The 27,445-nt window shown below is 38.5% G+C and overlaps 1 protein-coding gene across 1 annotated transcript in view; it reads left to right on the forward strand.

The window, feature by feature from the left end:
- The window catches only part of Pak5 (p21 (RAC1) activated kinase 5), a 65,226-nt gene that overhangs the window by 12,229 nt on the left and 25,552 nt on the right, over window positions 1-27,445 (forward strand). The window contains exon 2 of the mRNA XM_042694718.1: window positions 23,113-23,898. Coding sequence (XP_042550652.1) covers window positions 23,113-23,898 — 786 coding nt within the window. The remainder of the gene's footprint in view (window positions 1-23,112; window positions 23,899-27,445) is intronic.

Here is a 27,445-nt window from a genome sequence, read left to right on the forward strand (position 1 = left end):
TTCCCAGCCTCCCCCCTCCCCCCCACCCAATCATACCCCCCCTCCACCCCCCCACCGACATTGTAAAGCTGGTTTTGACATGACATTTTGTACTTCTCATTGTTGCAACAGGTCCACCTGAATCCTTAAACGACTTGTTTGTCCCCGTCTCCTCCACATGTTATACTGACATCAAATATAGTGAAAGCGGGAGTTACACTGTGGGGGAGGGACATACAAAGCAACAAAGAAATAATCTTATAAATGCATTAGAAACACATGCATGAAAGAAACAAAAACATTAAAATACATATTTGAGGGTTCGTTTTCCTAACATCACATTCTCTGACTTTTTCCGCTTGACTCATACCTATACTAGATATTGCAAATAAGGGAAACCATGGGACCTATGTTTCTTTGGGCCTGGCTTACTTCACTTAATATAATTTTTTCCAAGCCTTTCCATTTCCTAACAAATGGGGAAATGTCATTCTTTCTGATGGAGGCGTAGAATTCCATTGTGTATATATACCACATCTTCTTGATCCATTCATCTACTGAGGGGCATCTGGGTTGGTTCCAGATCTTAGTTATGGTAAATAATGCTGCAATAAACATAGTTGTGCTGGTAGCTTTAGTGTGGCCTTGTTTGTGATCATTTGGGTAAATGCCCAAAAGTGGGATTGCTGGGTCATTGGGAGCTCTATGTGGAGTCTTTTGAGGAACCTCCATACTGCTTTCCAAAGTGGTTGAACAAGTTTACATTCCCACCAACAATGAAGTAAGGTTCCTTTCTGTCCACATCCCCTCCAGCATCTGTTGTTGTTAGAGTTCTTGATTTTTGCTGTTCTAACTGGAGTGAGGTGATATCTCAATGTTGTTTTGATTTGCATTTCTTTTATGGCTAGGGATGTTGAACATTTCTTCATGTGTCTATTGGCCATCCTTCTTTCTTCTTCAGAGAAGCTTCTCTTTAAGTCTTTCGCCCACTTACTTATTGGGCAGTTGTTTCTTTGAGGATTTGTTGTTGGGTGGTTTAATTTTTTGAGTTCCAAGTATATTTTAGATATGAGACCCTTGTCCGTTGTATGGTTAGTAAAGATCTTCTCCCAGTCCGTGGGCTTTCTATTGATCTTGCTAGCTATGTCATTTGCCCTGCAGAAGCTCTGCAACCTTATACAATCCCATTTGTCCAACCTTTCTTTGATTTGTTGTGTTTCCGGGTCTCTATTCAGAAAATTTCGGCCTGAGCCAAGGAGACCTAGGGTTTCTCCTATTCCATCCTGTAATGTTTTCAGAGTGTCTGCTTTGAGTTCAAGGTCTTTGATCCATTTGGAGTTGATTCTGGTGCAGGGTGATATATAAGGATCTAGCTTTAGTTTTCTACATGTAGTTAACCAGTTTTGCCAGCACCATTTACTGAAGAGGCTGTCTGTCTTCCATTCTATTGTTTTAGCTCCCTTATCGAAGATTAGATGGCTATAGGTCTGTAGGTTCATTTCTGGGTTTTCAATTCTATTCCATTGGTCCTGAGGTCTGTTCTTATGCCAATACCAAGCTGTTTTGATTACTATGGCTTTATAGTAGAGTACATCAAATGTTCTTTATGACAATTATTCTTTCTTTCTCTTCATTCTTATTTCCATTACTTGTGGCACTGGATAATTGAGCTGCGTCCTAACAGTTTAACCGATTAGGAATATAGGATTGTCAGCCCCAAGCTGCCACTGATAATAGAACACTGTGGAAGTGAGCTGTCCTGCAATGCAAATTTAGCCCAAAGACTTCGGTAGCTTCCTATTAATTAGTTCACTTTAGACACCCCCCCCCCATTATCTTTCTTCTAGTCTGAGAATTTGTGCGTGTTACACACATATTGCTTTTTCAACAAGTACACTCCTAAATTGTACCAGAAAGGCATTTAACATTAAAAATCTGTGTTACCTGATTTCGAAATGAGACTGAAAATCAAACACCAGACGTTTCTTCTGATCACCTTATCCCACATGGAGACAGCAAAAGGTTTCTGGTGAACTTAAATCCTGTTCAGTAAAGAGCATTTCTACCGTGGGTTCTTAGATGGATTTGCTGTCCTCTGAGATCAGAAATCCTCTTATTGAAGCATTTGTGGAACCTACTTTTCATTTTTATTATTTCAAATCATCTCAAACTGTAAGCACCCTATAAAGAGCCTCTTGCTCTGAAACTGTTGAGATTAGGTTGTCAACCAGATGATCCATTGCCTTTGAACATCATAGTGTCTATTTCCTGTCTCTTATAGACGGGATGTTTGTGTGTTATTCCACAGGGAAACATTTGTATGCTGAAATGCTAAGCTCAATGTGGTCTTATTTTCAGGTACAGTGTAGGTCATGGGGCTCTGTTGTTATGAAAGACACCCAAGAGAACTCCTTTGCCCATCTGTCCATGTGCTCATCAGGACATCCATGATGGAATTGTCCCATTGACACTGTGGTCTCGTCTGTCTCTCATGTGCTTCCTGGAATTTCCTTCCAACTCAACAAGCTATGCTAAAGTTGTACTGCTTTCAGAAAAGCTCAGATTGGGACAACTATTCCCCCTATGTCTCTTTATGTAGGGAATACATCATGCTTCAGAATAGGATAGAATTCTAGAAAAACAAAAACAAAAAACAAATTTTAAAAAACCCAAAGAGCTGTTGTACAAGCTCCAGGTCTTTTTTCTCTGTGCCACATAATGCCCCGTTTTGAGCATTCCAGTGGCACTTCAGAAGAAGAACACTACCAAGGGCAGTCTCTTCTCATCCCCCAAGGGAGTGTCTGAAGAGTGTTTGTTGTGTGGGTGACAAAGGGGTGTAGTAGATAGCTCAGTGGAATTCACCAAACATGGATCCATCACAGATCACAAATTTGGATGCCACTGTCCTGGGGGAGGGGTTGGATTTATACCATTTAAGAGTAAAAGATTTAGGTCTAGAGGAATTTGATTTCAAAACCTGATTCCTCTACTTGAACTAGCTTTGTGACATTGACTCATTGAACTTTCATCATATCTCAGGTTTTTAACTTTAGGTGGTGATAACAATGCTTTCGGTCTTCATAGTTAGTTGAATAGATTGCTTTTGAAAATATATATTAAAAACTAGGTGGCTCACACTTGTAATCCTAGCTACTCAGGAGGCTGAGATCCAAGGATTGCAGTTCAAAGACAACATGGGCAGAAAAGTTACTGTGACACTCTTATCTCTAATTAAGCACTCAAAAAAAAAAAAAAAACACTAGAAGTGGAGCTGTGGCTCAAAGTGGCAGAATGCTAGTCTTGAGTAAAAACACTCAGGGATAGCGCCCAGGCCCCGAGCTCAAGCCCCATGACTGACAAAAAGAAAGTAGAATATGTAAAGCTAGTGGCACCTCCCAGATGGTAATGTATTTGTTTCTAATACTAGCAGTGAGGATGTTACTTACTATGGAGATTATATATAAGAGAAGACACTTTGGACACTGTTTCATTTGTTGTAACAACCATAAAGTTATCAGTAAATGTAGAAAAAAATGAATATAAGTCTGTGCAGAGACAGTGGATAGTTGACACAGTGAACACACACAGGAGCCATTAGTTGGCCAAGAAGAACACTGTGAAGGAACGGTCCTGAATTTTCTAATAAAGCCTAAGCTATTTGTGAGTTGGAGATCAGCTATAACAAGGTAGAAGCCTTCAGCTGCTAGTAAATGCTGTTTCTCTGATTTAAGTAGAGCAGAACTTGAATTCACCTGCAGGTAATAAGTAGAAAGAAGTCAGAGGAGTAGAAAAAAGAAAGCGGAGGAAGAATCAATAGCCATCCAGAAAATGAATGGCAGCCGCCATCCTACCAGCTAACACTTGCATTATTTTGTGAAAGCTCCATCTATCCAGAAAGCCATGGTAACATGAACAGGTAGATAGAGGAGAGTTGGCCACTTTCTTCTCTACAAGAATCTATAGTCTTTCTCTTCCCAGCTACCCTACCTACCAATTTGCTGTGCTGTGTGATGCTTCTGTGTTGAAAATGGCCCCTTGCAGTTTCCTGGGTTCTGGGCCAATACAAAAACGAGACTATATAAATCACCTTGGATTTTCCATGAAAGCCACCCCTGTCTCGACCATCTGTGACTTAGCAGAATAGGAGTGAAAAATGTATGAGTGATTATATGTTACTTTTGTTTGCTTGCTTTTCTGTTTTTGTTTTGTTGCCTCCTAGTTAACAAATTGATCAAATAAATACATATTTTTGCCCAAGAAAGCTCCATTTCATGTACATTTAAACAAGGTAGGGAATTCCTTGGACCTATTCCAAATTACTCTTTTTTCAAATGGAAAACAAACTTCAATGTATAAAGAGGGCTCTTTCTACTTCTTACATTTTGTTTAGATGCTTTGCTCACATTTGACTAATTTGGAACAACTCCAGATCACAGGTCTGTCCAATATTACATGCAAACCAAGTTTTTTTTACTAGCTCCCAATTTATCATGGTAAAGCTATGCAATGCAAAATAATAAGAGTAGAATGCACCGAAAAGAAAAACCTTTTGTGTTTCAAAAACTAACTGAGAAATCAACTTGAGGTTATATTCATAAAAACAAGTGTATGACGGGTGAGCATCTATGCTGGGAATTTCTCGGGCATGCAGGAACTCCTCACAAGCAGAATACAACAGGTGTAACCACAGGTGTGATTATTCCCTAGATTGTGCATTAGGGAAGTTAAGACACTCAGAACTGAACCAACTGTGGCCATAGAAATACCACATAGCAATCTTTTAATGGCGTATAATAGTAAACCTTTCTTTTCCATGCTTAGGGACAGACAGTTGCTAGGGTTATTCTACTTCAAGCTTTAGATCATGTGGGGTTGGTTGCAGGACTGACATTGGTTTCAGGTCTATTCTGGATGGCTCTCGCCATTATTCATGGATCAGCAACTAGCAGGACAGGTTCTTCTGAGGGTAGATCATAAGAACTCAGGGAAACTCGCAATGCACATGGCAGCCTCAGCTTCCATCAGCTTATGAGCATTCCAATGACCAGAGCAAGACATGTGGCCAACCTCATGGTGATGGATTTGCAATCTGTACTCTTCATGTCTCATTTCCCTACATATCTGTACATATCACGAAGTCACCTGCAAGGAACATGATCATTAATGGGAGAGAATAAAGATTCGAAGTGATATTCATTCAGCCTGCCTTACCACTAAAAAAGATGTGGAATCTTGGGCAGTTATTGTAACTTCTCTTTCCTCACTTTTAAAATGAGACAATAATAATAATACGTGCTTCCTGGGGCTGTTGTGTAGAACCAAAACAAGACATATGTGTTGCCATTCTAGCGATCTGGTGATGAATAATTAGTAAACTCTTTTGTTTTGAACCTTTTAATGTCCTCACTTCTTCTCTTCCATCCAGTCAGAAAGACCTTGTTTGCTCCCTGCAAGTTGTGAATTCATGACAGTCCTTCTTGGTCTCCTCTCACTTCTGGGACTAATTCGGATTGATCTGCTCATGCCATTGGTTATTATGGCAATGTTCGTGGGCTGTCCTTGCAGACTCTTGTATTTAGACTGTGGGAAAGGTAAAGGTAGACTAGATATTGGCTTTATTGTGGTGAATTCCCTTTTCTTAATGAGGCTACATAACAGCACCCTCTTCTAACTGACTTTTCCCAGTTCAGTATGACATAGCTCTGCAAGTTGGTATTGGCTCTGTCAGACAGTGAGAAACACTTCTATTCCCTCTTCACCTGCCTGCATTGGGTCTGAATGGGGCTTTTTGCCTATAGAGGGAAAGTTCTGGGTCTTTTCTACATGACGGTAGAAGACATGGTCTATCAGAAGAGTAAAGCTCTCCAGAAAAAGGAAGACGTCCCTTGAGCCATGCGTGTCCCTCAACTTTTCCCCTTTCTGTCCCATCCAATCAGCCCATTCCCTGTCATACACAGACGAGTGACTATACAGGAAGGAAGGAAGAAAGAACAGAGTGCTTGTTCTGGTGCAAGACCTTCCAGGCAAACAAGAGGGTGGCCGAGAAGCAGTTTCCTGAACAAAGAAACTTCTTTCCTGTCTTTCTGCTTTCTACTGAGTGGACACATTGGCTTAGAATTTATAGCCTGGTTTTTATTTATTCTTTTTTTTTACATTTTTATTTTTATTTTTTGTGAAAATACTGTACAGAGGGGTTACAATTACATGGGCAAGATAATGAGTACATTTCTTATCAAGCATTGCAGCCTCCTCCTTTGTTTACCCTTCACATCCCTTCCCAGCCTCTTCCCCCACTTCCACCCAATCCCCCGCCCCCCTGCACCAAAGTTGTAAAGTTCGTTTTTGACATGACAACTTGTACTTCTCATAGTTGCATCGGGTCCACCTGTATCCTTAAACGACTTGTTTGTCCCCATCTCCTCCACAAGTTATACCCACATCAAATATAGTGAAAGCAGGGGTTATACTGTGGGGGAGGGACATACGAAGCTACAAAGAAATAATCTTATAAATGAGTTAGAAACAAATGCATGAAAGAAAAAAACATTTAAATACATATCTAAGGGTTCATGTTCCTAACATCACATTATCTGACCTTTCCTGCTTGACTCATACATATACTAGATATTGCAAATAAGGGAAACTATGGGACCTAAGTTTCTTTGGGCTTGGCTTACTTCACTTAATTTTTTCCAAGCCTTTCCATTTCCTAACAAATGGGGAAATGTCATTCTTTCTGATGGAGGCATAGAATTCCATTGTGTATATATACCACATTTTCTTGATCCATTCATCTACTGAGGGGCATCTGGGTTGGTTCCATATCTTAGCTATGGTAAATAATGCTGCAATAAACATAGTTGTGCTGGTAGCTTTAGTGTGGTCTTGTTTGTAAACATTTGGGTAAATGCCCAAAAGTGGGATTGCTGGGTCATAGGGGAGCTCTATGTGAAGTCTTTTCAGGAACCTCCATACTGCTTTCCAAAGTGGTTGAACAAGTTTACACTCCCACCAACAATGAAGTAAGGTTCCCTTCTGTCCACATCCCCTCCAGCATCTGTTGTTGTTAGAGTTCTGATTATAGCCATTCTAACTGGGGTGAGGTGGTATCTCAATGTTGTTTTGATTTGCATTCCTTTTATGGCTAGGGAGGTTGAGCATTTCTTCATGTGTCTACTGGCCATCCTTCTTTCTTCTTCAGAGAAGTTTCTCTTTAAGTCTTTAGCCCACTTATTTATTGGGCAGTTGTTTCTTTGAGGATTTGTTGTTGGGGGATTTAATTTTTTGAGTTCCAAGTATATTTTAGATATGAGACCCTTGTCCATTGTATAGCTAGTGAAGATCTTCTCCCAATCTGTGGGCTTTCTATTGATCTTGCTAGCTATGTCCTTTGCCATGCAGAAGCTCTGCAACTTCATGCAATCCCATTTGTCCAACATTTCTTTGATTTGTTGTGTTTCCAGGTCTCTATTAAGAAAATTTCGGCCTGAGCCAAGGAGGCCTAGGGTTTCTCCTATTCCATCCTGTAATGTTTTCAGAGTGTCTGCTTTGACTCCAAGGTCTTTGATCCATTTGGAGTTGATTCTGGTGCAGGGTGATATATAAGGATCTAGTTTTAGTTTTCTACAAGTAATTAACTAATTTTGCCAGCACCATTTACTGAAGAGGCTGTCTTTCTTCCATTCTATTATTTTAGCTCCCTTATCGAAGATTAGTTGGCTATAGGTCTGTAGGTTCATTTCTGGGTTTCAATTCTATTCCATTGGTCCTGAGGTCTGTCCTTATGCCAGTACCAAGCTGTTTTGATTACTATTATAGCCTGGTTTAATATCAATAATGGATCATTTGTTTGTGCAAATAATTCATGTACCAGAGCACTCTGAAACTAAAGACCTAAAAAGTCACTCAAAGCTACACTGAAAGAAAAGGAATACATAAACATATAGCAAGCATCTTGTTTCTACGGAACAGACTCTATGTTGTTGGAAGGATGGTACTACAGGTTAAATGTAATTCCTGTGGGAACATGAATTTTTCCCTTTATTGCACAAATAGAAAAACAGCTCAAATCAGAGTATAGCACAATGACAGAGTGCCTATCTGTTATGCATGAAGTTCCTAATTAAATTACCACCACCACAGAAAAAATAAAAAGTAAAGAAATCCTAAATGTCTTATGAAATCTCAATGATCCCCCCAAAACCAAAGTGCTCTTGAAGAGGAAAATGTTGCATTGTACTGGCATAAGGGCAAATGAAAGTCCAATTGAACATAATTTTCCAAAAGTAAATCCAAGATTATTCATTGGGAAAGAATACTCTTTCCAACAACTGATACTGAGGAAACGATATCCACATGAAAAGAATGAAGTTGGACTCTTTTAACTTCTACTATACATAAAAATTAACTTGAAGTGGACCAAATACCTAGAAATAACAGCTAAAACTGTGAAACTCTTTGAAGAAAAACAGGAAAGAGACACATCTCAACACTAAATTTGGCAATCACTTCTGGGATATGAAACCAAAATCATAGCCAGAAAAACAATTTAAATTAATAAACTGAACTGTAAAGGCCCTATCAATATAGTGAAAAAATATGCCACAAAATGGGAGAAAATGCTTGCAAATCATATATATGTGTGTGTGTGATTCAAATATATTCATATATATGAATTTCATACATATATTTCATATAAAAATTGAATTACTATCTAGAACATATTTGTTAGACTCCACTACATAAAAAACAAAAACGAATAACTCAATTCCATTATGAATAAATAACTTGGACAGGCATTTCTCTAAAGAAGGTAGAAAGCCTTTGCTGTACTCATTACCTTGCCCGTGTAATTGTAACCCCTCTGTATGGCATTTTCACAATGAAAAAAAAGAGACACTAAAAAAAAGAAGGTAGAAAGCTGGACAACAAGCACAAGAAATGGGGATATACAAATCAAAACCATAATAAGAGGACAGAGGATATAGCTCAGACCCTAAGTGTGATCCTTAGCACCACTTAGCAGCAGCAACAAAATCACGAGGAGATACCACTTTATGCCATTATGACGGCTATGATTTATAAAACAATAATGCAAAATAACAATTGTTTCAAGGATGTAGAAAAATCAGAATCATCATGGGGTCTGATGGGAATATCTGATGCTATATAAAACACTTTAGAGGTTCCTTGAAAGTTGAAAGATACACTTAGTTAATGCTGCAGCAAATGCTACCTCTCAGTACATACTCAAAGGAATGTTGCATAGACTTAAACTCATGTACCTTTGTTCACACCAATATTCTTGATAGTAAAGGGATGAAAGCAATCCAAATGTCCATCAACAAATACATGGGTAATAACATGTGGCATTTATATACATGTGGAATATTATGCTGTCTTTTTTTAATACAGGACTAAATTTTGTGTAGTTAAAGCAAATCAACAGACCTTACAAATATGGTAAATGAAATAATACAGACATAAAACAATGCTGTATTCTATGATTCCACTTATGTGATGAACTAAGAATAAAAGCTTACATAGGCAGAAAGTAGATTAGAATTTACCAGGTGCTCAGAGCAGAGTTAATGAGTAGAGTTTCTGTTGGGGATGATAGAAAGTTCTGAAAACATTGTTTATGTTATAAATTGCATACTTAAAAACAGTTAAAGTGGCACTGTTTTAAGTTACGTATATTCAACTGCAATACTAATTTTAACAACCATGGATTGTTCCTCACAATTCTGCAAGTAGTCGCTTGGCCTGTGCCCAGCTGGCAGTTCTGGTCTCCTCTGGACTCACTCATCTGTCAGCTGCTGAGTCAGCTCCACGGCTGATTGGTCTAGGATGGCCTCAGCTTGGATGCCTTACTCTGCCCACATCTCTTTCATTTTTCACTAGTCCAGACTTGTTCTCATGGCAGCCTGAGAGGTTTCAAAGTGGCACAGCCGTTAGCATGACTTGGGCATGACATCATATTTACTGTTCTACCTGCCAGAGCATGTCATATGCTTGAACTCAAAGTCAAGGAGAGGGAAACAGACTACACAGTTAGATAGGAGGAACTGCTGAGTCACGTTGCAAAGGACTTGAAAACAGCCTGGAGAGGCAAAGTGGGACCATTTTTGGTATCACTCCATACCAGTTTTCCCTCCCAAGAGCATCTATCAGACTAGTTTCAACCAAGCCAGCTATAGTGCAGATTTAGCACTTTGTTGGAGTTGTAAGTACTTGGAACAGCTGAGACTTGGGAGAATCTTCAAAGCAACAGAATATTGGGGTTTGGAAGGGAGCAAGGCAAAGCTTCTTGGTACAGACAAGGGTAGCCTCAGTAAGATAAAGTGACGTGACAAATATTTTTAACAGTTACCAAGGATGGAACTTGTACTAAATCCAGATTGCCAAATTCATAGTCCAGTATTCTCTTTTGTCACCGTAGTGATGTCATTTTCTTGGGAATATGTAAACCCTAAGTCAAATAAATTTAATCTGCTCTTCAGAACCTTGTAACATGGGGTGTGCCCTGTATATAAGCAGCATATTAGAAGTTCAGCATCTCTCTTTTTAAAAAATTGTTATTGTAAAGGTGATATAGAGAGGGTGATGGTTACATAAGTCAGGTAACGAGTACATTTCTTTTCGAACAGTGTCAGCCCTTCCTCCTTTCTCCCAGGTTTTCCCTCCTGGCCCCATTCTGCACAAGTTGTATAGCTCCTTTTCAACACAGTGTCTAGTCCCTGCTGCATTTGTTCACTCCTGTTCCACAACTTTTGTGCTTCCCACTTACCATCCCCAAACAGATAAACATGTACAAGACAAAAGGTACAGAAAACAAAAACAGTGACAGAGGAGAAAACAAAACAACATCCTCCAGTTTCTGATTCTTTTTTTGGGAGGATGGTCTGGTTGTGGGCCTGAACTCTGGGCCTGGGCACTGTCCCCCAGCTCTTCAGCTCAAGGCTAGAGCTCTACCACTTGAGCCACAGCGCCACTTCTGGTTTTTTTTTCTTTTTGCTTATGTGGTGCTGAGGAATCGAACCCAGGGCCTCATGCATGCAAGGCAAGCACTCTACCACTGAGCCACCTTCCTAGCCCTAGTTTCCAATTCTTAAGAGTTCATTTCAGCCAGCTCTGCTTGGAGTCTCTGTGTTAGAAGCTAGCGGACTGATGTGTGCAGTAGATCTTAATAACAAACTGCATTAGGTTGCTGGTATTCAACCTGCATTGCTTATTCAAATGATCTGAGAAAGGTTTAAAACTACTGCTGCCTGGTCTCCACCATGGAGATCCTTCTTAGAGACCATCTGAGCATAAAAACTTTTGAAATCTCCCCAACACACTACGGGTCTTTAATCTTCCTGCCTTCCTTCCCTCCCCTCCCTTCCCCTCCCTTCCCTTCCCTGCCATTCCCTTCCCTTCCCTGAGCCACATCTTTTAGCTTTGGGGGGTTAATTGGAAATCAGAGTCTAATGAACTTTCCTGACTTAGCTGGCTTTGAAAATCAATCCTCAGCTCTCAGCTTTCCTAAGTTGCTAGGATTTCAGGTGTGAGTGATTGCAGGTGGCAAAGATATTAGTAGCTTGCCATCTAGTTTTTCCCTTGGTTTAATGGGCTAGTATTTCCTTAATAAGTAAACATATTGGTCAGTTGATGAACTTGCTCTAGTGTCAAGAGTTCCTAGTAGGATGAAGAAATTACTTAAGTGTGTTTTTACAAAGCATGAAGATTAAAAGACAGAACTTGTTATTGTGAACAATTAATTTGAAAGTTACTTTATAATCCCCTTTAAGTTTGCCATGAATGTGTGATGAAAGTCCACATAGCATTGTGGAATTGTGACAAGGAATTAATACAGCTAAATATTCAGGACAAAGATATCAATGATAAAAAGAAATGACAACAGGAGGTTATGAATGCGCAGGCCTTCTACATGAATATAATCTATAGGCTGTCTTTGATTTGTTTCCCCAAGCCTCTGGAGAGTTCAGTCAAATCATTACCAGATTCTTGATCAACAGAAAGCAAGAGAAAGAAAGCAATTTTCCCTGCAGGAAAGGAAAGGTTTCCAATTCTCATCTGTAAGTAAATGGTTCATGAGACCTTTCTGTGAGACCTAGTGACCTAATGAGTCAAGTCTGAACAGATGTTCTGAAGGTAAAAGCAGCCCTAAGTCTTATTTGTTTCTCAGGGTTTTTTGTTATTGTTAAGTCTACACAATGGATGGAATATGATTGTGGGCAAAGGAAATGAAATACTAATTCTTTCCTGATGTATATGTGTTGTATGTGTCCCAGATTTATCTAAGATATTTCCTAGGGAAGAGACTTAGAGATTTGCCACAGACTTCCAGAGAAGTGGATTCTTTCTCGGTGTTGGTGCAAGGGCTTGCTACTCTGTTACTATCCTGACAAAGTGAATGGGAGGATTGGTGAACTCTTCACAGCTTTCTACATTCTAGGCTTAAACTTGACCTCTGGGATATTTGAACACAATCATACTAGGATAAATATTATCTATCATTATGAAACATACACAGGCTAGGAAGATAATATCCCAGAGACTACTCCAGAGGTGTCCTTGGTCTGTAAATCGGTTGCTTTTCTATTTCTGCTTCTTTTCCTCTAAAACAAAAAGAAACCATAATAATCTGGATTTAAGAACTAAATAACATTTTATAATGTATGTACATAGATATATACATAGATAAAATTTATAATTAGTTTATATTTGAAGTGTATATATTCAATAGGTATATAAAATCATATGTGTAATATATATTAATGTATATGAAAGAATTAAGTGATTTTTCAAAATCTCTAAAGAATTGAAATAGTTTGAGTTTTGAAAAGTGAGCCACAGGAGTAAACAAAGAGAAAATTGTCTGCAGTGCTCCTTGGCCTTCAGTCAGTACATAAATCACATGGAGATTTTGATAAACTGTACATTGTGATTCAAGAGCTCCGCACAGGACTGAGACTGCATTCTACCAGGCTTTCTGCCACTGCTGCTGCTACTACTAGTGCTGGTGGTGGTGGTGTTCTGGGCCCTCTTGAGTAGTTACAGGAGAAATTCTATCAATATAATCCCAAGCATGCTCACACATTGAATTCTGGACACCCAGAAGCCCACCAGAGGTACAATTGGTCTGGAGAGAGGCTCTAGAAAAGCAAATTAAAGAAAGAGAAAGAGAAGAAAAAGAAAGAAAGGAAGAAGGAAGGAAAGAAGAGAAGAAAGAAGGAAGGAAAGAAGAGAAGAAGGGAGGGAGGGAAGGAAGGGAGGGAAGAAGGGAAGGAAGGGAGAGAGGGAGGAAAAGAGGGAGTGAGAGAGGGAGGTAGAAAGGAGGGAAGGGGGGAAAGAAGGAATGAAGGAAGGAAGGAAGCGGGAGGGGGGAGGGAGGGAGGGAGGGAGGGAGGAAGAGAGGGAGGAGAGAATGAAACAAAAACTAAAAGGTCAATTTGGGGAAGGAAGGAAGGATCACATCATTCTACATGTACTCATAGAAATCAAAGTAATGCTGTGGAGTTACCCCTTTTGCAGGTTTTTCTAGTTGGTAAAGAAGCACCACATTCGGGCTTGTGGAAATGTTAAAGAGATTGAGACTGTCCAGAGCTGCCAATTATTTTGCTGTTATTGCTGTTGGAGGCTTTCATTTGCTTTTTTCCACAGTGCTAGGTATTAAACCAAGGGCCTCATGCGTAGGAACTGTCAAGTCTTTTCCTTGTTGTTATTTGTCTGGGTGGTTTTTGTATGTGTTGTTTTGTGGTCCTGTGGTTGGAACCCAAAATCTCACCTTTTTTTATTTTTTTTTTTTGCCTTGAAATGGGCTGGAACTATAACCCTCAAGCCCTGCCTCTAAAGTGGCTACTATTACAGGTGTGAGCCACCATGCTCTGCTACTAACAATTTTTAATAGTATTAATAACATCATTTGTTAGACATTTGCAAGTTCCGGTAACTTTCGCCTTTAGTTTTCAGAGATGGGATTTCCCCTTGAGGATTCAGATACTTACACTGCCCAACATAGAGAACTGTTCTCTTTCCCTTGGACCTTCAAAGTTGGTCCATTCTGCATTATCTTTGCCTGTCAATCTTCTTCTTTTAAATAACCACCTACACAACTATACCTCCTGTAGTTGAGCACACAGTGCTACCAACTTGCTCTTATCCAGCCATGGTAATGCCTGGAAAACACCCATCTGGGGATGAATCCGGAGTGGCATGTTTCAGAATCTACCCTTAGAATGCTACACATTTGCTAGAGGAGCCCAGCAGCATTTGACTAGATGCCTTTCCAATGTATTTTAGCTAAGGAATCATTTATGTATAATAAAAGACACATCATAAACACAGCTTATTGAATTTTCACTGTGTGTGCATTCATGTCACTGCAACCTCCAGATCAGGGTAAAGAACATTGCTATCACTTCGAAAGTTCCTTTGGTGCCCTTTTCCTAGCTATCCCTCTGACTTTAATCACTACAGAGAAATATATGATGAACTACTAAGTATGATGGGTAACGCTGACCTTAGTATCTGAAGAGCTAAGATGCTTCACATTTCTGAAAGATTTGGAAGATATGGAATCCAGATTTCCTCCTCTCTTTCTTTTTCCCTCCTGGGGTTTACTATTTTTTCTTGGCATCTAAGACTAATCAATATCTGAAGTGAGAAGAACATGATTATAGCACCAATTTTATGCTTTAAAATGCTACTTAACCACCTAGCTTTTTATTTCCAGCTAGCAAGTTTTTTTTTAACATTTATTATACCTTCAAGAGATGACTTTCACATTTGTAATGACAGCTTGCGGTGCTAAGTTGGAGGGAAAAACAGAAATTAAGGTACTACAAGGTGAAATTTTGTTGAGTAAACATAAAATGAGTATGCCTTGTGCTTCTTCATACAGTGTATAAAAGAAAGCACATTATTTTGACCATTAGCATGATATATTAACAATACTTCCTTGAGTTCAATACCCCAGTACTGTCAAGAGAGAGAGAAGAGAAACGGAATATTCATTGGATGATGAGAAGGGAACCTTATTATTTCACTTTTTTTAACTTTTAAAATTATGTAATATGTTTCTACAAAAGATGAACTGAACCCAGGAATCCGTAGTTTATGTGTATAATCCTAGCTACCCAGATGACAGAGGGAAAGGATTGAGGCTTGAAGCCAGACTGGACATAAAAGTTCACAAAATTCTATCTTGAAAATAATCAGCAAGAGCAAGAGTGGAGATATAACTCAAGTGGTAGAGCAACAGCCGAGCAAGCATAAGGACACAAGTTCAAACCCCACTACCACCCAAAAACAAAACCAAAAATCAAAACAGATGTACTGAACACTTCTTGCATCCCATCTCACGTCTTTTAGGCTATGTTTATCACAACCATCACTGAGACAATCTGCCGCTCACCGCAGTTACACCCATTACTATTGACTTCTGCTTTTATGCCTGATGGCTTCTTTGTCATCACCTCGGGAAGTCATTCAGCCATCTTACACAGGAAATGGGAACAGAGAGAGAATGTGCCCGTTTGCATTCCTTCCAATGATCAGATCGAAGTCACAGTCTTCACAACTCTACAGAAAAGGCCCAGCCTGATATCACATACTTAAATTGACTTCCCCTTTTCTTCTTTTTTTATTATAGGAATATTTTTTAATTTCCTAAATTTTATTGTAAAGGTGATGTACAGAGGGGTTACAGTTACTAAGTTAGGTACATTTTTTTTTCCTTTTGAACAGTATCACCCCTTTCTTGTTCTCTCCCAGTCTTTCTCATTCTGACTTTTCTCACCCCCAAGGTGTAAAATTCATTTCCAAATAGTGTCTTGAGAGTATTGCTGCTGAATTGGTTCACCCTTTGTCTCACCAAATCAGATAAACTTATATACAAGACAAAGTATACAGAAATAAAATAAACAACAACAAAAGGGAATAAACCAAAAGCAGGGGAACAAAAACCACAAGCAGTACAATAAAAGGACTCTTGTTTCCATTTTGATAAGCATCATTTTATATAATATATGAATATTTCTTGACCTTACTTTGCAAAAGAATCTGCTTTTTTTATTTTTTAGCAAATATTGTTTAAGTTATCTCATTAAGTGCAGAGTAATCCATGCTACTAAAATCACGCTAGGGACATGAAGAAAATAATGTCCAGAAATATTTCCTCACCGCTAACCTAGCCAGTAAGCCAGAACCAACACGCAAATAATAGTAGAATACTCAGAGACAGTATTAATAATCTTTAAGTGACAAAAAATCTAAAACAAAAATCTAAACACTTCTACTGACTGATTGAACTTGGTGGCTTTTGTCCATGTGTTCAAAACAGCAAGAACCCCGCCTGCAAATAATTCTAATTGCTGTGTCCAGTTTGCAATAAACAGGAAGTCACTTTCAGGGAAGCAGCCTCCTGGGGAACTTGCTCACTGATTGTGCTGGCATCGTTATGGTATAGGAGGCAGAGAAAATTACAACCACTCGTGCATTTTCCAGTTAATGAGAAAAATCTTTGTTCCTGTAAAATCACAAAGCCTACATATATTCTGCTCCCTTGTCATTAGTGAAAAGCATAACAATATTTTTAGTTATGAAAGGAATGGGTTTATTCAGAATCCATATGATTGAAAAATATTAGAAATAGTTTGTTAAGAAGCATCTTTATAATCAGAAATCTTTATTCCCACTGTCCACTCTAAGAGATTCTGCCTAAAGATGTAGATCTCAATTGCTTACCACAATGGGTACTAAATAAAAGTATATATAGAAAATTTAAAGAGAATAGAATGCGCCCTTACAATGTTATAACGTCCAGTTTGGAATTGATATTTCCTTCTGTAAGGACCCAAATATATGATATCTCTTTTCCTTGTGGTTTGTACTCAGATGTTTCCAGTCACATGTTTTAGTACAAACAAGGACACTAATACTCTTAACAACAGGGTAAGAATTTACATGAACAGTTTAAAAGTAGCTACTTCCTAAGAGCATCTTGGTTTATTCTTCAGTTAGAAGAATGTTTGGCTTATTCTTATCCTGAGAAGCTTGTACCCAGGCAGACAAAACAAAACATACTCTTGATATGCAGAGAAGATACTGTTTTTAAAAAAGAAATAGAAGGTCTGATTAGGGCAAGGCTGTTAATTACACACTTCATTATTGTCAAGGTTAATACAGTGTATGAAAACAGAGGCACTTTTTCATCCATTCCCGGGGAACAAGGGGAGACAGCTGTTCTCCAGGACAGATCCATTATAGCTTATCACCAGCCGCCAGCCTGAGCAAGGAACACCATGAAATATGGCTGCTGTCACCAGGAGCCAGAACAGATGCCGAGCTGGTCCAGGGTACAATGGAAAAAAACAATGAGAACCACAGCTTCCAACTCAAATAGATTGGATTGCATTGATGCTTAATGCCTGGAGGTTCCATGGCATAAAATTCTCACAGTTATTGTATTATTGATTTTTCTTAAGCTGCACAATCTTGCTTTAATAAACATCAGTTGTTGGCAATAATAAATAATGGTTCTCTTCCGACACCTGATTAAACTGTGCTGGAAAAATTCTACATGTTTGGGTTCCATTATTAGTGTTTTACTGGTTATGATTTAGTATGATGAGTCAGGAGAACAAATACTCCTTTGGTTCTGGACTAACTGGCCTTCCTGGTCAAATAAGGTTTCCCTATTCTTCCTTTTTACTTTTTTTAGAGCTGGCTAAACAATTGTTTTTAGCAAGCATGTCCATTTTGGTTGCTCTTGTTTGTTTGCATTGAAATGAATGGGGTTCCAGAGAATTGAAATCGTCTACCTCTCAGGAAAAACTCACAGTCCAACAAAACAAATACTAAGAAGTTAATCTTTGAGATATGTGGGAGACCTTAAAGGAGGGAGGGGGTCAGATGAATGAAAAAGAGGAAAATGGGGAGAATGAAGTCATAATATTCATATCCTATGAAACTAGGAAAATTGAGGGGAGGGGTTGGGTTGGAAGGGATGGGGTAGGGAAAAATGAAAGGGGTGAAACTGATCAAGGTGCATTGTACTTAGAACCAATGTCTTGAATGGTAACCCCTTTGTACAACCACTGGAAGATAATATTAAATGATTTTTTTAAACAATGATATATTTGCTGGATGCCAGAGGCTCATGCCTATAATCCTAGCTATTCAGGAGGCTGAGGGCTGAGGATCATGGTTCAAAGCCAGCCTGGGCAAGAAAGTCCATGAGACTCCTATCTCCAATAAACCACCAGAAAACTGGAAGTAGTATTGTGGTTCAAGCGGTAGAGCACTAGCCTTGAGCTGAAAAGCACAGGGACAGCACCCAAGCCCAGAGTTCAAGCCCCATGACCCACCAAAAAAAAAAAAATGATATATTTACTTCATCAAGCAATATTTACAAATGCCCAAAGTGAGAACCAAGGAAGGGGAAGCCCTACTTTGAGCATCATTTTCTTAGTGCTTCTTCTGTTTTGTTTGTTTTTCTTATAGCTAGATTAAAATTTCTTCTTTTCAAATATCTCCAACAATAGGCTCAAGGCCCTATGGTTTTATTAATCTGAAATTCTGAGGGTTTCAGCTTCATAGTAGGTCCATAATGTTAAAAAAAAAAAGGGGGGGGGTGCTGCTGGGCACCGGTGGCTCACACCTGTAATCCTAACTGCTCAGAAGGCTGAGATCTAAGGATCACAGTTCAAAACCAGCCTGGGCAGGAATGTCCATGAGACTCTTATCTCCAATTAGTCACCAGAAAACTGGAAGTGGCACTGTGGCTCAAGTGACAGAGTGCTTACCTTGAGCTGAAGAGCTCATGGAAAGCCCCATGACTGGCCAGATAAATAAATAAATAAATAAAGTAGGTGCTGACATTATGGGGTCTTTTAACAGCCAAATCATGAAACCTATTAAGGTCATCATATTGGTTAACCATGAAGAACAAATTTACCTTCATTGAAAATGAGAAAACACTCAACAGAGCAACTCTCTGAACCAACCATAACATCTAGCGATTTACATATATATAATGTTTTATATATAAATATTTTGTGCTATTTTGTGTAGCATATATATTTGTGAATATACATATATAGAGCATATTCATGTGCTATTAATGTTGGCTCTTGTTATACTGAAAAGCATGTCTCAGCCTAGCATTATATTTGACAAATTACCCAAATTACAGAAAAAATGGAAAATTCATTAGTTGCGTTATTATCTAGTGTGAAATACAGACCAGTAGCCAAAACCTCAACTGAGAGTTCTTCAGCTCCAGCATCATAGGTTTCCGCCCCAGGCCTATAGAATCAGTCTATATTTTGAAAATCTAATGTTATTGATTATCAAACTGATATATGTTTAAGAAAGATACCAACAGAATACTGATCATGATTTAAAAGTATTCAGTTTCCTAGCTCCAATAAAGGTACATATTTCATATAACAATTACAATAAAGTCTTCAAGAAATTTGTGTTTTTTATCTAAAGTTACTAATGGTAATTTAAGTCTGGATCTTAAATCCTACTTCTTCCCATTTAAGTAGCTGGGATTTGTTTTCTATTGTTTGTAGCTTTTTTTCCCCTAAATGGCCTGCCTAATTTGAAAGTAAAGTTTACCGAGAAAATAGTTAAATAACTGCCATTTACTAGTGTTTTCTGAGTGCCAGAAATCAAGTATTAAACATACTATCTTATTAAGTCATCACATTAACCTATGAAATAAAGATTTATTCTCACCATTTTCTGAATTAATTTCCCTGACACCGGACATCATAAAACTCATAAGTGCTATAAGCCCAAGATTCAAAACAATGATAATAAATACTACATTTAAAAATGTTTCTTCTTCAATGGGCAGTCTATTTTTTTTTCTAAATACCATTTAGCTCATAGCAATGTTTATCTTTTTCCTCCGTTGTCAACAAACATAGACTTCCAGTTATTGAGTTAACCGCTGTAAATTTTCATGCGAGCTAAACATACTTCTCTGGACTTGCAGTGGCAAGTACATAGAAACAGCAGACTCTTAAGTTCTCAGACACAAGGACCCTCTAACATGATGCACAAATCAGAATGAACTGTTACAATGAAGGAGGGACAAGAAAAAAAGATGTTAACTTGACTAACATTGAGAAATGGAATTTTGAATGGAAACTGTAAAACCAAAGTCAAAAAGAACTAGAAGTAAATGCAATATTTTAGTTAGCAAGACATTTCTCATGGTAAAATGAGTCAGGAGTTCTGAATCTGCTGTGCAATGGTTGGGATGGAGGAGGTGAATGAATGAATGACAGATGGCAGGGTCTGTGTTTTTCACTCTTAGGAGAAAGCTAGACTGAGCCATGTGGTAATAGATTAAATTCAGAGGCATCAGTATGAAATCACATTGAGCTTAATATAAATAGAGGATGGATAAGTACAGTTTTATGTATACATGGGTTTAAGTTTATGTTTATGAATACCTATGTATGGTTTGTGCTTATGCTTATGCATTACATCTTTCCTTTTTCCATTCACTGAACCTTCCTTTCTCCATTTACTGCATGGGCCTATGAGCAATAAAACTGGCAGTAGACTAGAATCCAGACCATCGATTCAAAAGGACTTCTTAGAGTAATGGCTGATTTGCCAAAGTAACACAACAGCCAATCTGAAAGAATCCTCACTGACCAAAAGCTAAAGCCATTGATTCATAACAGCATTGGATCATAACCAAAGTATTTCATGAATATCAATGAATTCATCCATGCTGGTGAAAGTAAATGAATGGGGAACAATAAACATGTCTCTTGATGCCTTATGTAGATGAACCCTCTCTACCCTAGAGATATACAGCTTAACTCGTTATTCCTTGGGGGTGAAATGGTCTTTGCATTTTGCCTCCAAGGAGAAAGCTGGAGAGTATAGCTTATAGTGTAGACCTGGGAAATACTACCTCACCCAAGTGATCAGAGAAGCCATAAGTAATAAGTCATGTGAATGGTATATGCAATAACTAGAATGAGATGAAACTGCTACTGTTCTCTTCATTTTCTCCCCCAAACCCATTATTTCAGTGTAATCATGGAAAAGCATCAGAGAAAGGCAATTCTGCAAAATACCTGCTCGGTACTCCTTAAAATTACCAAGGTCTTCAGCAAGAAGGAAATTCCGAGAAATTGTGACAGATCAGAGAACAGCAAGAGACACAACCAATAAATGTAATGAGTTACTGTTGATGGTACCCTGGAGCCATGGGAAAAATTAATACAATTTTAATAAAGGTGGAGTTTCATTAATTAGCAATGTAAGATGTTAACTACCAGAAAAAAAACTGGGTGGTAAGTCTATGAGAACGCTACATAATATCTTCATAAAATAAAACACATATAATCTTCTAAAATAAAGTATATTTAAAAGAGGATAGACCCAGAGCATTAGTCCAGGACTGTTAGAAATAATAAATAAATAAGATGGTGTCTTTCAACATGAATACTTTGAGAAGAACTATGTGTAAAACATGACCTCTGGCACAATTTAGTATTCCTCTTCCCATCCGAAGTTGCATACTGTACTAACTGTGATGGTGTTGAATTTTTTGCCACTTGCTCAAAGGTATTTTTCTCTTAAAATCCTTGAAGTCACAACACTTTGTTCTTTCTTCTTTTATCCACCCCCGTCATATTTTGCTCCCAACCTCCTCATTATCAAGGCTTCACTGACTAGATTTTGCAAGTGGTTTGCTGTTTCTCTGTTCCTTGTATTCCAGTATAATTTTTGTTCATTAAAGGGAACAGTTTGTCACTAAGATCCAGGTACAACCACATCATTATCAAGCCATCCAAAATTCAGTGATGATAATATGTACAAGTGTGGCCAGGCCTCAGAAGTATTATAGTTATGGAGTTAATAAGAATATTGTATTGATCATGAATTAAACTCTACAAGTAATATCCATACAGTTCCTTATTCAGTTTGAAAAGTCCTTTGCTGTTGTATGAAGTCTCATATCATCATTTATATATGTCCTCCATAAACATTTTTAAAAGTGTACCCATTTCTACTTATATGACAATGATTAGTGGGGTTTTTTTTCCAAATCATTTGAATAATGTAAAAATATGCATTTTATAACCAAATCAGTCTAGATGGTTATATTTCATTATAATTAGCTCATGTGTTAGGTAGTTAGAATTTCTTTTATGTAAAGAATCAGGAAGAAAATATTTGCCAGTAAAATAAGACAATGATAACTTATGTTATATAAGTTTCTAAATAGATTTCTGATCAATGATATCTCAATGAGAATAAATAAGTACAAAGCTGATATTATTGTTTAGTAATTGATTTACTTTGCCAGTGAAACCGAACATAGTTTTTTTCTTCCTCAGTCTTTTGGAAAATGTGTCTAGGGTATTTAAAATATATTTTTTATTGTAAAGATACTATACAGCGGGTTACAGTTACATAAGCAAGATAATGAGTCTATTTCCTATGGAGCGTTGTTATACCCTTCTTTATTATTTCCCCTACCATCCCTTTCCTCCCCACCTCCCCAAATCCTCCCTCCCCTCTCCCACCTCCCACAAAGTTGTAAAATTAATTTTCAGCATAGTGTCTTGTACATCTCATTGTTACAATGGGTATTCTTATTTCAGCATTTTGTTATTTCCCTTCCTCTCCCCAAATTAGAAAAATGTATATACAAGATGCAGGACACAGGAAGCAAATACAGTGACAACAGGGGTTGTACCATGGGGGAAGAACATACAAAGAACCAAAAAAAATCACATAGTACATTATAAGTACATTAAAAAAAAAAAACAGCAGCAAAGATAAAACCTCTTGTGTCCCTATCTTGGGGTTCATTTTGCTTAGCATCAGGTTATATGGTCATATGTACACAGCTTTTGACCTCTTGTGCTTGTCCTAGACATATATTAGTTACTGCAGATAAGGGAAACCATGGGACCTGCGTTTCTTTGAGTTTGGCTTCCTTAATACAATCTTTTCCAAGCCTTTCCATTTCCTAAAAAATGGGGCGGAGGCACAGAATTCCATTGTATATAGACCACATCTTCTGACAATTTTAAGACATAAAATGTTTTCTTTAAGCAGTATTCCTTTGATTGTTTCCAGACAATCGTTAGAGGAAACAAGTCCTGTAAGGAATCTTCCATCAACGGCCTGCTGGAGGATTTTGACAACATCTCTGTGACTCGCTCCAACTCCCTAAGGAAAGAAAGTCCACCTACCCCAGACCAGGGAGCTGCCAGCCATGGTCAAGGTCACGCTGAAGAAAATGGCTTCATCACCTACTCCCAGTACTCCAGCGAATCCGACACCACTGCTGACTACACCGCTGAAAAGTACCGAGAGAAAGGTCTCTACGGAGACGATCTAGATCCCTACTATAAAGGCAGTCATTCCGCCAAGCAAAATGGGCACATCATGAAAATGAAACACGGAGAGGCCTACTATTCTGAGATGAAGCCTTTGAAAACCGACATAGCCAGATTTCCTGTCGATTATCAAGCACACTTGGACTCACTGAGCAAGCCAAGTGAATACGGTGACCTCAAATGGGGGTATCAGCGAGCCTCAAGTAGTTCCCCTCTGGATTACCCATTCCAATTCACGCCTTCTAGAACTGCAGGGACCAGCAGGTGCTCAAAGGAGAGTCTGGCATACAGTGAAAGTGACTGGGGACCCAGCCTGGATGACTATGACAGGAGGCCGAAGTCCTCGTACCTGAATCAGACCAGCCCTCAGCCAGCCATGCGGCAGAGGTCCAAGTCAGGCTCAGGGCTCCAGGAACCCATGATGCCATTCGGAGCAAGTGCATTTAAAACCCATTCCCAAGGACACTCCTACAACTCCTACACCTACCCTCGCTTGTCGGAGCCCACAATGTGCATTCCAAAGGTAATGTTTCCTACTTCTTACCTGTGACAGCTCCCTCCCCCGAAAAAGGAGGGGCTAGCCTTGTCTTCTTACATAATCAGAGTCCATAGAGCTTGCCTTGCTCTTTAATGAGAATCCCTATCAAAGCTAATCTTACTTCTCCCTATAAGCTCTAAGAACAAAAGCTTTGGGAAAAGGGATATATTTCACTAAAATCTGACCTGTGGGATTTCCTACAAAATTTCTGATTAAAAGGCAAAGGAAATTTTATTTAATCAAAAGGTTTTCCTGATTTGCCAATGACACATACTATAAGATCATATTTTTAACCAATGTACCTGTGAAATTCCTATGATTATAGGCCTTTTGAAGGGAAAATACAGGGATCGTTCTAGAACATTGATGTATCAGTTAGTTAAGATAAAAGTAAATCCTGATAAGGTGGTAAGTTGTTTTCCTTTTTTAAATTAGATTGGCTGTTTTTTTCTTTAATTCAAGGGACATTCTTGTATCTCTAAGAGTTTATTCTTTTCTATTTTTTTTGTAATGAAATAAGACTTTTGTGTGAAATTTACAAATTTTTTAAATTTGAACTAGCTGTTTGCTGGACCATTTGGGTATGTTTATTTTATTGTATTTTGTTGTGATTCTTTGTTGGCAAAAAACCCCAACATGTTAGCCATTGGCAATTTGTTTTGAAATTTAGCTCTTCTATGATTTCTCAAACTCTGAGCCATTGGAGATGTTACCAATCTGAAGCCAGACGTTACCAGTCTAGAGCCAGACTGTGCCATGAGGATATAAACCTCTAGAAATATCTTGGAGAACATGCAAGTAGTTAATTCCCTTGATAACCTTAAAATGCTTTTGTTCTTCACCTGGGCAGCAGGAGACTGAGGTTTACCTGGAGGTGTTGAAGCAACAGAACAGGATATGACTCATAGCACAGACACCACCTACATTTGAACTAAATACTTTCTCCTTAAAGTCTTGAGGGACATGAGAGAAAATTCTGGAAAGCAGTCCTACCGGGCTCCATGTGCTTTGTTGATTGTAGATAATATTTTCTCTTGCTTCTTATTTTTCATAAACATAATCCAAGATGTTAAAGAGAAGCCAGTGAGGAATATCTTAGGAATAACTTAAGCTATATTTGGGCAGGGGAAGGGGGGCGGTGAGGGGTAGGGGTGAGAATATAGCTATCAGGTTAGTTTCCAAAATCTAAAATTTAAAACAAATCCAGAGAAGTAAAGCCAAAACCTGTCCCACAGGTTAAAAATTTAAGTAATCACACTGTTTTTGGTTTTTCCCCTTCACGGTATTAATTTATTTGAACATTTTTGAGGGTATCATAAATGTCTTCATTTCCTCTCCATCTTACCAGGGCAATTGTTAGGAAGTGGTTTAGTTAGGCAACAGCTAAATGCTTCATATGTATATGTATATATATATACTCAAGGAAACTATGATATCAGGGACAACTACTTAGTTCTAGACTGAAATAAGCAAATTAACATGTCCTGTTGCTAGTATTGGCCATAGGAGTATATTTTATCTGGGAGTAAAGAATAGGATTTTGTATGTGAATATGGTATATGTGAATACAGGTGAGGGAAGCAGTTTCTATCATACTCACAGAGAACATGTTCACAGACCATTTTGGGCCACTGACATGCTTGGCTCATTAAATACTCATTTCTAAAATTAAAGTGGGAAAGTTGAGACATTTCACAGTGTTCATTTTTGAGATTCCAGGCTTCTCTTGAAAGGGAAAATCAAACAAAAAAGTCTGCTATCCTTGATCCACATTTTACTTAGCATAGGAGAATAGCTTGAGGTAAAGGCTGTAAACGGACTCTTCAGTTTAGGACAGGCCCCACCCCACCCATTTAATTTTTTTCCCCATTAGTCCAATCCCTTAGAGGCTTTGGGGACTTAACATAGTCTCCAACAGTCTCTTACTACTTATTTCAAAGAGGCTGAAACTGTAGTCCATAGAGTCACGTGGTATATTGAAACGTTCATAGCTGGCTGCGGACAAGAATCTAAGCCTGATATTTTTCCCCAGTCTAGCACCTTTCTAATATATGGTCCCATGTTATTTCAGGAGCTTATCTAAATTTGCCAGTAAAAATCATGATAAATCCTAGTGGTCACCAGAATTTTATAGGCTAAAAGGAAGAAGAGGAAAGCAGGCACAGGCTTCAGAATACAATTCTGTCCTGAATTCTAGCTTTGTCACAGCCAGAAATAATGCAGGAATATTGCACCTCAGGACAAAAAAAATAGCAGCAAATTTACCCTCTGAGAATATTTGCTGGGAGTTTTCAGCTCTTATTAGCCAGGTTTCCAAAGGAGCCAAGCCATTCCTCTGGGTAGCACAAGAAAACAGCTAAAAATTTCAGGAGCAGGTTTTTGTGGGAGGGTAGGAGGTAGGAAGCATGTTGATAATTAAGACGTAGACTTGATTAAAAATATAACATCTCTCTAAAAAAGAACTAGGGGACTGTGTCTTCAGAACCATACTCTTAAAAATCTAGCAATCACATTGGCTTTCCAGCTGAGGCAAGAAATAGCAATCACGACTCAGATAATTTGGCTTTGCCTCATGGAACTCTTTAGAGGAGTGTGGATATGATGTTCACATAGGAGAGAAAGCACAAAACCCATGTAAACCTCTAGATGGAGAAAAATAAGAAGGGGGAATAAGGGATGAGTGAGTGAGTGAGTGTGAGTGTGTGTGTGTGTGTGGGGGGGGGTTATATTTGAGCCTAAAGAAAATCTAAAACATTAATGATAATTTAAAGTTTAAAAGAAAAAGAAAAAAAAATCTTCAATGAAATGTACCTACCTCCCAAATTTCCATGTTAGCATGACAGATATGAAAAATGTTGGCGATCTGTTGATATTAACACTTTCTACTCTCCCCCACCCCCACCCCCACTCCCAGAACTGAGCAGATGAAACCTTGAAGTGGAGAAGAAAAGCCGAACCGAACTAAAAATACCCTTTACATCTCATGCTGTCAAGATTGCCCAATGTGGAAGGAGAATGCTTTCCCCTATCCACTGCAGATATATCTGCCTCACAGTCAGGGTAGCTGACCAGCAGTATTGTCACCATGCATTTGATGTTGCCAATTGGATGCTTTCCAAGGCAGCTGTTGGTTCATGGGTCTTGGTGTTGGCCCAACACTTGCATTCCTTACCTGGGCTGCAACCACTGAGAAACCTCTAGTGTCATAACAGTTGTTCTAGTTCATCAGAAACTCACGTCCCATATTGCTTTCCTGACTCCCATGGCCCAGTCACACAGAAGTTTATGTTTTCATTTTACTGATGAGAAGGCTCTGAACTAACCTGGTCATCAAGTCCTCACAGAACTAAGATCCAAATCTTGAAGTTTCAGTCCTTCACTAGATATGGACTACAAACCTGATTGCACAGGGCAACTTTTAAGAGAACCAACCCTTCAATCCACCTCTGTTCCATTCTCTAATACTTGAAGAAATGAAGTTGCATTCGCAATTAAATTAGCAGAGAATTCACCAATTAGTTTGCATCATCCT

This window comes from Dipodomys spectabilis, unplaced genomic scaffold (genome assembly GCF_019054845.1).
Source record: "Dipodomys spectabilis isolate Male_0828 unplaced genomic scaffold, ASM1905484v1 ptg000175l, whole genome shotgun sequence".
Classification (NCBI taxonomy): domain Eukaryota; kingdom Metazoa; phylum Chordata; class Mammalia; order Rodentia; family Heteromyidae; genus Dipodomys; species Dipodomys spectabilis.